At 51.5% G+C, this 11,547-nt stretch overlaps 1 protein-coding gene across 1 annotated transcript in view; it reads left to right on the top strand.

Moving 5' to 3' along the window:
* The first annotated feature begins 2,431 nt into the window (after positions 1-2,431).
* Positions 2,432-11,547, top strand: part of LIPG (lipase G, endothelial type) — a 19,486-nt gene continuing 10,370 nt past the window's right edge. Inside the window, exons 1-4 of the mRNA XM_032422775.1 lie at positions 2,432-2,773; positions 5,598-5,779; positions 7,429-7,608; positions 8,719-8,830. Coding sequence (XP_032278666.1) covers positions 2,677-2,773; positions 5,598-5,779; positions 7,429-7,608; positions 8,719-8,830 — 571 coding nt within the window. The 5' untranslated portion in view covers positions 2,432-2,676. The remainder of the gene's footprint in view (positions 2,774-5,597; positions 5,780-7,428; positions 7,609-8,718; positions 8,831-11,547) is intronic.

The following is an 11,547-nucleotide window of genomic DNA, read 5'->3' as shown; positions in this document are numbered from 1 at the left end:
CTTCTGGAAAGTATGAAGTATAACAAACAGTTGATGTTACATATTACTCTTATGCTGTAACTGTTATTTCATTATGTCCTTTGACAGTTCTTACATTATATTTTAATATAGAGACACAGGAGGGCACTCTAACCAACCAGCAGTAAAGCTTAAATGGTTTCATAGCCTTGGCAGTTAAAAAAATGGATATTGATTTTGTTGAATCTGGTTTTTTTCCCCCCAGGTAAGATAACCAACTTTGCAGGAATACCTAGTTCTCCTAGGGGATCTCACATGTGGTAAAGACCCCCAAGACACATCCTCCACACTGTCCAGTTAAGGTTCTAGGGACTATGGCTTTGAGCAACTCAGGACAGAAAAAGGGATTTTTGCCGCTGAGGCATGAGAGATGGGGGACATGGTTCCCAAGAGCTCCTATTTAGAAGCCAACTGGCCAAATTAAACTGGCTTCTAGAGCAGAGGAGAGAGACCTGGTTGTCAAAACGACCTTCAAACCTGCAGCCTGTCCCCATGACTCAGTTTTCCTATCTACAAAACGCAGATAATACCTGACTTATGTCTGTATCGTTTACCAATGGAGGAGAGCTGGAGCAGAAGGAAAGGAACGTATCTGGGGTGCCATTTACCATCCCATAAAGTGCACGGGGTTTAATATTTAAAAATAAAGCTAGCCTGCTTCTTGTTAATTTATTACAGCACATGGGAGGGACAAAGGGAGCTCCGTTGGCAGCCAGAGTAACAAAAGTAACTAGGAGAGGCAGGAACAGAACCTGCTCCTCAGGACTGGTTTCCCCACACTGATCTCCCCGGCTGGGGCCCTGACACCAGGAAGAAAGGGGCGCGAGGCTGCCCGGGCATTTTCCTCCCCAGGCAAGAGTGGGACTGGTTCCCTGCGACGGTGGGGTTACTCGAGGTCAAAGATGCAATCTTGCAGAGCCAACCCTGGCTGGCTGGAACGCGAAGGGTCGGCGGAGCGCAGCCCTGTCGTGGCGCCTTCTGCCCTTCCTACCGGTTCTGCGTCCCCAAGGGCTGTTGGGGCGCAGCCGCCTCCCAGTTGTCCCTGCCGCCGCCGTGAAGTTGCCGCAGGTTCAGCTCTGGCCCCCAGGCATCAGCCGCAGACTCACAGTCAAGGTCTCGGTCACTCTAAGTTCAGTCCCAGGGTCCCTCCGGGGAGCCGGGAGCTGGAGCCAGCACCGGAGGGGGGGGGGGGGGGACGCGGATCAATAAAGGGAAGGACAAGGGGCGCCTGGGTGGCTCAGTTCGTTGAGCGTCTGCCTTCGGCTCGGGTCATGATCCCGGAGTCCCGGGATCGAGTCCCGCATCAGGCTCCCTGCTCGGTGGGGAGTCTGCTTCTCCCTCTGACCCTACCCCCTCTTGTGCTCTCTCTTTCACTCTCTCTCTCTCTCTCTCAAATAAATAAAATAAAATCTTTAAAAAAAAAAATAAAGGGAAGGACAGGAGGGAAAAAATGACCAAGGAAAGGAAGAAGCTGCTGCTTAATTCCAATCAACAGGGAGCTGGGCGCGTCGGGCCGAGACTTGGCGCTGGTCACGCGTCTGAGACCTCTGAGTTTGGCTCACTGTTCCTTTGGGGAGTGTCTCCTGGTATCCCTCTAGCACTCCACCCCCAAGGCAAGAGAGATCCTAACACTTGGCAGGCCCCGCGCTAAGCGCTGTACCACACTATCTCTCTTAATTTCCCCAACATCCCTAAGCTGCGAGAACTGTTACCACCCGAGTACTGCGGACGACGGAACGACCTTAGAGAAGCTGGGTGGCTTTCCCAAAGTTTTGCTGCTAGTGGCGGAACAGTGACGCGGAAAGGGTCTGTGCGATCCTGAAAAGCCCAGGCAGGCCAGAGCCCACAGCCCACAGCCCCTCAGCTCTGCCCGATTATTGTCAGATCACTCTGTACGCACCTGTCGCACGCAGGCCTCGCTGGGGGTAAGGGGGCTCGAAAAGAGAAGGACCCAAAGGGTGACCTGGTGACTCTCCTCCATCCTGACTCTTGGCTGCGCGGAAAGCTCATTTCGGGCGCAGGGGTGGCTTTGCACTTGGGAAAGGATAACCTGCCTTCTCCGGGGATCGCGTTTCGGGGCGGCGTCCCCCCTGGGGCGGCGGGGGCGAGCGGAGAACCTGGGGTCCGAGAGCCGGCACAAGGAGGAAGTGCGGTGGCGGGAGCTCGGCTGCCAGCCAAGCGGGCGGGGTTGGAAGCGAGGCCGCGCGTGCGGAGCGTCCACGCGGTGGGTGTGCTGCGCTTCATTCAAACTTTGGGGAGTCTCGGTTCGGGCGTCAGCGAAGGTGTGACCAATCAGAGTCCGGGGACGGGAATAAATTATGCAAATCACCATCTGGCGATGGGTCAGATGACTCCCATACTTTAAAAAACTACCTCGCCGGGAGTTCGAGGAGTGACAGCGGCAAGTCCTGGCTTCCCGGGCGGGCGGCACGGGTGAGGGCAGATCCAGTTCAAGCCCCTTCATACTCCCCGCCACTCCCCGCGGCTCAGATTAGCCAAACTTTCACTCCCACCTTCACCTTCAGCTGGCTAAGGCCACCGCTCTCTGGCCAAGAGAGGGCTGCCCACTGCGGGTCTTGCCGGCGCGAACTGCTAGAAACCCCGAGAGGTGTTCTCTTTTTCAGTCCTGTTTCGGGGAAGGGGGTGTGGCGGGGAAGGATGCGAAACTCCGTTCCTCTGTTCTGCCTCTGGAGCGTCTATTGTTGCTTTGCCGCGGGAAGCTCCACACCCCCTGGTCCGGAGGGATGGCTGCGAGGTAACGTGCACTTATTCTTATCCCCCCCCCACCCCATCCACCCACCCCCAACTTTCCTGTGCCACGTCCCCTCTCTGTCTTGCCGACCCCTTTCCAGCCCCTCCTGGTGCCTGCGAAATCCTCTTGCCTTTCCCACTGCCCAGTCGCTCCTCTAATCAGCTTTGCGGTTCACTTGTTCCTTGGCGCTTCTGACGAGGACATCCCCAGCAAGGCATCCGAGAGGCCGCCGGCGGGCGGGGGCGCTGGCCCGCGCTCACCCTCTCGCCCCACCCCCTTCCATGATAAGGTTCCCTGGATGGGTGCCGTCCAACCAGCAGAGTCGGCTGGCGATGGCTCTTCAACATTGCCCTTTGCGAAGCAAGAAGGTTGTTAGAGCTAAGTCGCCTGGTGCCCCTCCTTCTAAACTGGGTGTAGGTGTTTGGAAAGTTAGGGGGGCAGGGTAGCTGGCTGTGGTTTGATTAGCGCTTGCAGGGAGCATTTGGTGAGTAACGTGCGGGAAGGCTGCTGAGCTTATTCCCCCAGGTGGCCGGCCTCCTCCTCCCCTACACCCTTTCCAATCACCACTCTTCCTACCTACCTCTCTTCACCTTCCTCCTCCTAGATGCTGGACTTTCTTCCTTCTGAGTTCTGTATGGCAGTCTCTTTCATTAGAGGAAGCCTGCCCTGGTGGAATGAGGGTAGGATCACCCATTGGGGGTGCCAAGTCAATTAGTTAAGCAGGGGAGAGGGGAGATCCCCTAAACTACACCCCATTATCTCATTTTCTACTATTCTGCTGAGGTTGAGCCATCATGGGCATGATGTTGGCCCATGTCAGTTTATGTACACGAGGGCAGGTTAATTTGAATGAATGGGAAAGCTTTGCTTTACTCACATCTCTAGCTTCTCTCTTGTAAAGCGCTAAGGTTCCTTCCAACTTCTGTGTTCCGTGATTCTGAGTATTCGTGGGCTATTCTTTCAGTTGAGAAAGTAGTTATTGTGTGCCTGCTTAGTGCCTCTTCTGGGGGTGGGGGGGATACAGCAATGAACAAAACAGATGAAGACCCCCGCCTCATTGAGCTTACATTTCAGTAGTGGGAAGACAGACACCAAACTAATTAAAATATATAAATGATGCTCAGTAGGAGAAAAGTAAAGCAGAGGAGGAACAGGGTGTTGGTGGAGAAGGTGGTCAGGCTTTTAATCTGTGGTCAGGCTTCCCTCACTGCGAAGTTGACTACCAAGCAAGGAACTGAAGGAGGTAAGAGAATGAGCCGTGAGGTTACATGGGTGAAGAACAATCGTAAAGTCCCAGAGGCCGAACTGACCCAGGCTGAAAGTAGTAGGAATGAAGCTGGAGAACCCTGGGTCAGGCCAGATACTCAGGTGAACGTTTTATGTCAATATGTGGGTTTATCCACAAATCTGTCCCAGGAAACCAGAAGACTTTTGTCCTTCTCTCCTACAATTCCCCATCTGGTCTCTGTGAATGGCTACCTGGGTGGGAATTGGAGAGGCAGACTATTTTTGTCCATGGTTCAAATTTCTGCCGGCTGGAGCTTTTGTTCATTACTCTAATGACAGTTAACCTGAGGTCTGTTCATGTATATTTAGTTGCATTTTCTGGAACCCTATCCTTTTACATCTGGTGTATTCTTTTCCTCCCCATCGCCACCTTCTCTACCATTTTGGTCTCTCCTTCCCTGATTCCATTTGCTTCTTAACTCTGGGATAAATGAAACTCCTGGAGTGGTCATTTGGTATTTTTTTCCTTGATCTCTGGGTGACTGGAGAGTTCGATTTGCTAATTTCCTAAGCTGTTATTAAGGGATAGTTTCCTGGATGGCTGGAAGAATGCTGGATGGGGTTCGTTTATGACTGTCCATAATAGCGTGGTGATGACAGTGCTTCCAGTTAAGAGGCCATAGGGACCTCAGTAACATCTGCTGTATTTTGGGAGCTGGGCGCTCTGTGTGAGCAGTGGAGTGGGAAGGAACGGTTTTGCTGCTCTTATGAATTTCCCCTATGGCTTCAGTCATTTATTTAACAAACTAGAAGAACATCTGGCTCATGTGTGGCATGGCAAGGAGTCCTGAGGATGCAGGAGGTCTTTGGAGTAAGTGCTGGAATCCAGCTGGGAATACTAGGGGAAGCCCACTGTATGATAGCTGATGGCTTCTTATCTCTAATTTAAAATCCAGAAGCTTTCAAAATTGGAACATTTGTTTGGTAATTTGTTTGGCCGCAAGACACGGCCTTACCTGCCCTGAACTCATTTGGCAGCAGAAACGGACCAGAACTGACACGAGGCTATCTATAACCTTTATTTTTGCCCTTGAGTGGTGAGTGGTTGTGTGTTTCCTTGCAGAAATATTCATGTGTTTGATGATTGGGGAATGCCCCAGACCGCGCTGGGGATGTCATATACCACATAGCTTACGTCCCAGAAGGCCTTTCTAAAATCTGAAACATTCCGAATTCTGAATCTCAGCTGGTCCCTAGCATTTCAGGAAAAAGAAGTGAGGACCAAGTAGTCACTTGAGGGAAGGAGAACTCGTTTGATAGGGAAGAGGAAAGAACAACAAGAGACACCTGTTTATTTCAGAGTCACAGTAATTCATAGTAATTAGGACTAGTGGCTAACTAATATTCTTCAATAGGGAGATGTCCCTTTATCATATCTTTGCAACTCTTCTGGGAAGTGAGGAGAAAACATTCGGCAGACATAAACACCGAAACCCAGAGGATTAAGTAATGTGCTCAAGATTGAAGTAGAACTAGACCCCAGGTCTGTCACTCGTCCAAGCCCCCGCCAGACGCACACACGTTCTGCGCTTTCCCCCAGGCGAGCACCACAAACCCCGGCATATACAGGTTACTGCCAAATCTCCCGTGAGATTCAACCTCCGCACCTCTGGGGACTCAGACCACGAAGGATGCTACCTCTCCCTGGGCCACAACCAGCCCTTGGAAGACTGCGGCTTCAACATGACAGCCAAAACCTTTTTCATCATTCATGGATGGACGGTGAGCCGCAGGGGAGGGAGCTCTGCAGCTCGACACAAGATTTGGTTTCCTTTGTTTTGGTCAATTAAAAAGAAGACTGGGGTTTCCCAATTCTGCTCTCTCTCTCTCTCTCTCTCCCTCTTTTCTTGTGGGCTGCTTGTGTTGCAGACAGCTGTGAAGAATGTAATGGGCACTTCGCTGAGGGGGCAATATGGACTCCAGCAGGGTGGTATTTAATGCTGGGCTTTCAGAAAGTGGCTCTCCTGAAGGCAGCAGCCCAGCTCCACTGGCTCTTAAGGGGCCTTCTAATTACACTTAATTACATTGGTCAACCACTGCCTCCCGGGGGCCGTGCCTCCCTAAGAGCTGAGCTGAAATGCAGCAACTTGACTGGCTCTGAGAGTCTATGCAGAGCCAGCTGGCCTGGATTGCTGGCCGCCGTTGGCATGGTGCCCTCCTGTTTGCATAGAGATGGCTCTGGTTAAAGGCATTGGTGCTCTTTATGTGCCCTAGCTGAGCAATTCACATTGAAAGGCCCATGACAAACTTCGACAAAAAAGGGCTTTAATGCTCGGCTTTAGAAGCTTTTGACCGGCGAGGGGTTTATTCATTCGTATAATGATGGTCTGTAGGAAAATGACACTATTAAGTGAGCAGGTTTCTGCCTGGGCCAATTGGGAGGGGACATTCCTCCTTTTAATGATGAGAAATTCATATCCGTTAAATGCTTTCTGGGTCTTTAGGTCTATCACCAACGGCTGGGGTCAGGCCTGGGGGTGGGGGGTGGGGGGTAAGTGCCTATCTACCTAATGTGCCTGGAGAGATGGTTAGGGGCTTGGCTATCCATCCTCATCCCACAGCCTACAATTAGAATCAGGCAACTGAACCTTTTTAAGGCCCCTTGTCAAAATGCAAATACAAACTGCCTGCAACTTACAAATGGGTTGCATTCCAGAAAGTTCTTTTGTAATCTGTTTGGACCTCGGAACAGCAGTTTCCCATAGAAGCAAGATTGTAAATGGCGTTTGGGTTCCCAGGCCAGGCACAGAAAATCTATTTATCTAATAATGTACATGTGGATAGGTTTAGAACTGGACCTAGGCACTATTTATAACTTTGTTTCTGTGGGAAAATGTGTTCTGAGTTCTAATTTGGGATTCCAAGGAGAGATCTTCCCTACTCTGGAATCGAGAGGGATGGCAGAGATGAGCTGTGGGAAGGGGTCATCTGTTAACTCTGCGTTTGCCTAGGAGACAGCATCTCCTTGCATCTCTGATAGAGAAGCTAATTCTCCAAGGCAACCGTTCCCAGCTGCCTTTTGGCACCACGTGCTTATCTGTGATAGGGACTCTGGCTAACCCCAGGCCAGAACGGCCACCACCACTTATGTCATAGTGGCCCTACTGGACAGTGGGTGGCAGCCTAAGACACCAGCTATGGAAATTTTGATGGGAAAAAGCAAGATATAAAGAGCAGTGGGAGACCCAACACTCACGTAGCAATCCTGGCTGTGGCCGGCCCTGCTCATGTGCAAAGGTTTGGAGCCTGAGCAGCCATTGTGAAAGTTCTGGAACTGGCTGGGGAGAGGGTCATGGAACTGAATTCCATATTCATTCGGATTTCTGAAACCCATAAGAAGAATTTTTTTAAATGCCCTGTTTTCTTTGCAGATGAGTGGCATGTTTGAAAGTTGGCTATACAAGCTGGTGTCAGCCCTGCAGATAAGAGAGAAAGAAGCCAATGTTGTCGTGGTTGACTGGCTTCCCCTGGCCCACCAGCTTTACACGGACGCGGTCAATCACACCAGGGTGGTGGGACACAGTGTTGCAAGGATGCTCGACTGGCTGCAGGTAACCGCTCTTAAGAACAAGATCTTGAACCCGAAACTGCTTAAGAGAATACAGCTCAGACTGGGTGACAGTGAACTCCAGGAGTCTAAGAATGTCTTTGGGATTCAAATTTTTACTGAATTAAGTATTGCTTGAAATGCTTGAAAGCTGGAACTTTGGAAAGCGTTTTAGTTATTGATATATCTCTGGATCCTGCCTGTTGCTTTATTTGCCGGAAGAAAATTTGCCTGATGGGTCATTCCTCGCTGATGCCCTCAGGTTGGGAATAGTCAGGAGCCAGGACCAGCATGAAATCTTGAAAACTTACTGAAGTCCGCTCTTTTCCTCTGAAGGGTGGCTGTCCTCAGGGGAAGGAGAAGTTTGGTTCCAACAAATGCAGTCTAATTCGACGCTTAAAATATTAAGTGTGGAAAGCAGATCTCGAGGTCTTACATTTACTCTCTATAGGTTAATGATTTGCCTGAGATCAGCGGACTTACCCGGAGGCAGGGGTGTACTGGCAAAGTGACCCCATGATCTGGGCGATTCCAGTCTGACCTTCCTTTTGCCCATGGAATCGGATGACTGCTGGCAGCAGTCTGGTCAGGGTTCTCAAGCCGTACCCCAGTTCTCTGCCTGGGTTGTTTTGTAGAGCTGGGTTTCTGAGCTGTGGGGTCCAGGCCCCACCTCCTCACCCTGCCAGCGAAGTGCCCTCTCTCTGGGTGGCTTTGCGGTGAGCAGACCAGCAGCTCCTGGGGCCTAAGAAGTGGGGAGAGAGTAAGCTCCTGCAGCTTGTGGCTGGCGCTTAGTGTCCAGTGAGTCGGGTGCCTCCCATAGTGCCCGAGGGAATGGAAATGTAGCCCAAGGGTCAGGTATGTAGCTTCCAGTCATAACCTCCACCCTACCCTCAGCACTTGGCGTTTAAAGTGCGGTAAAGTCCTTTTGCCCTCCCCTTCCCTGGCTGCGTCCCATCCCTGTCTCATTGACAGCAAGGCGGGCGACGCCCTGGCAAGTCTCTGTCCCCGGTTCCCCTGGCTCTTCCTTGTGGCCATAGGATGGTTGAATTGCTGGTGACCCTGTGGGCTCAGGACCACACACTTCACTCACAGTCACTTTTGTGACTTCCTGCAGGAGAAGGATGATTTTTCTCTCCGGAATGTCCACTTGATCGGCTACAGCCTGGGAGCTCACGTGGCTGGGTATGCTGGCAACTTCGTGAAAGGCACGGTGGGCAGAATCACAGGTAGGATCTGCTTCCTGCGCTCTGGGCTCACCCCCAAACTCCCTCAGCCCCCCTGCCATGCTGGCTTTTCTGAACTGGAGCGCTGCCGCAGAGGCAGCACGAGGGAGCCATGGAAGGTTAGCTTTGGAACGGACCCAGAGGGTATCTAATCCAGAGCTTTCCAGTGTTCTCTTCGGCCACAGAGTCCTTCTTACAAGTTGAACTTGTGTGGGACCCTGATACATGAAACAGATAAAAGGGATGTTCTGGTCGCAGCTGGATAGATGGTGGGTAGTGCTTACTTTGCTAGGGGGCCTTCCCCTTACGCAGAGAAATCTCAGGGCCCCAGAACATCAGGGAACATAGTTTGAAAACCACCTGTCTAGTCGGACAGGCAAGTAAGTGCCCAGGGGCAAACAGCTAATAACTAACGTGCAGAACTGGGGTGGATCCTGACCTGTGAACCTCTGAGGCTCGCTCCGTTGTCTGCCAGCGATGCTCAGGGCCTCCAGGGAAATGAACGAGTGGCGGATTCTAGTAGTTTGCTTTAGTTCCATTTCATCCACCAACAGCCTTTTCCCAATGTTTTGCGGGCACGTTTATTAGTGGTAATTATCTGTTTAGAATGGATGCTTCAACTTTGTCATTAAAGAGGCCGTTCTGATGTTGGTACCCAGGTCGTCAATGAAAAAATTGTGTTTTCCATCTTGGTGAGCTTCTGATGTGTGTTTGGATTAAATCATTTAATGATTTGAAAAGTGGGAAAGATTTTCTTTCCCATTTTTGTGCTTCCTCTAGGCTGAAATTAATGGCAAATTTGTTGCCCTAAACTTTTATCTTCCTTCCAGAATTCTTTGATTCATCTTCACTCCCAGCTTCCCTCTCTCCTCCAAAATACCAAGGGCCCAACTGGTCACCTAGAAAGAAAGATTTGATCAATTTCTTTCCCGGCAGTGTTTTTATTTTAAAACAGGGAAGAAGGGATTCCTTAGCTAACAAACAATTTAGTAAAGCTTCAGGTTTTAGCACCAAGCTGGTGGGGTAGATTTATTTGTGAAATTTTATTGGCTCACCTCCAGTCATCCCTGGGCTTCAGTCTAATGTACACACACACACACACACACACACACACGCACACACTCCTTTAGGTCCAGTTATTTGATTTAGCATAGCCTGAGAGCCTTGTTTTTGTTTACCAAGCCTGTGGGGCCTGAGCGTCCAGGTGGACCATGATTGTGTGGCCACGTGACTGCTCATTAACCCTTTGCTGGTGCAAAGCTGTTCAGCTGTAAGCCACTCTGGGTTCCATTGTCTGAGCAGCTCCCCCTGGTCCCCCAGTGAGAGAGAGGCATGATGTTCAGAGCCAGACCAGCCTTGTTCAAACTGCAGCACATACAAGTATCGCGTCCCCATCCCCCCTGCCCCCCATGAGGGTCCTTGGCTGCAAGGACAAGCTGCAGATCCTCCCGTTCCCTCTCTCTGAATCTGAAATGAGAGGGGGCTAGGGAAGCGTTTTCCAGTTCTCTCCCTCTGCCTGTTTGGGTGGCAGCTGCTGAGATGCGGGCTCTGGGGCCGAATGCTAATCAGTGCTCCGAGCCGTCTGCATGTCCGGAGCACGCCCCTGTTCTCCAGCCTTTCTCTGTGGGCTGGGGCTGGGTGAGCACGGTGGGAAGGAGTACCCTCTGTCCAGTTGCCAAGCGGCCCTTCAGAGGGTATGTGGTGCACCTGATGCAGCTGTTGTGCGTGTCCAATGGGGGAGGAGTGTCTACTCTCCTCCCCTCCCTTGGTAGACTTCACATGGGCCTGCGAACCAGGTGGTCCCAACTAGTAGAAGGACCAGACTGCAGCTTGTGTGGGGTCCTGAGACCCATGATGCCGCTGTACGGGGGCCAACAGGGGGACACCTGAACCCTAGTCTCGCTTGGATTGGAGCTGTGGACGGGGGTTGCCAGAGTTTTACCTTCTTAGGCTTTTGAGAGAATTCTGTGCCATACCAGGGAAGAGTTTGTAGATTTCTAATCGACCCTGTGTCTAGTTAGTTACAAATAAGCAAGCAGATTCATTCGTTCCTTCAAGAACTATGAATTCAGTGTCCACTCTGTACAGACCCTGGGCCAGATGCTTCCTAATGTCAAGTACCTAAGATGTGACAAGGCCTTCATGCTATCTCTAAGACTCAGCGCAGTGGGGCAAAAGGGGCCTTTCCACATGGGGAAACCAGGACTTGGTGCTTAAATAATGGGTACAACGGCTTACATCCTAAGTAGCAGCGTCAGGATTCAAACCCAGGCTGTCAGCTTGCAGAACCCGTACCTAGCCACCGGGCCATCCCACCTCTCCTTTGTTGGTGGAGATAAAATAGCAATTGAAATGCAGCAGGCCCGGCCCTGCCAGGCCGCAGTGCAGAGGTTTTCCCAGGTGTGTATGCGTGTGCATGCATGGGTGTATTCCATTTGCTGGACAGAACATCTTTGGAAGGGCTCTGACTGAATGGAAGAAGCGGTGGTTCTCCACCTGTTCTATTTTATTTTATTTTTTGGCGGGAACAAGCTCTCCCTCCTATTCCCAGTTAAAAAAAGTAAATTGTGCAACTTTTCTCCAGCATCTGTGAGCCCTGGCCCTGTGTCAGGCTGGGTGAGTCTGGGGAGGTGAAGGCTGAGCCTGCCCGCCCCCCCCCCCGCACACCCCTCGCCCCCCCCCCCCCCACCCCCCCCCCCCCCCCCCCCCCACCCCCCGCC

Source organism: Phoca vitulina, unplaced genomic scaffold, assembly GCF_004348235.1.
Source record: "Phoca vitulina isolate PV1807 unplaced genomic scaffold, GSC_HSeal_1.0 scaffold27, whole genome shotgun sequence".
Taxonomy (NCBI): Eukaryota; Metazoa; Chordata; class Mammalia; order Carnivora; family Phocidae; genus Phoca; species Phoca vitulina.
The sequence above is the reverse complement of the archived record's forward strand: the minus strand, read 5'-3'. Positions and strand labels throughout refer to the sequence as shown.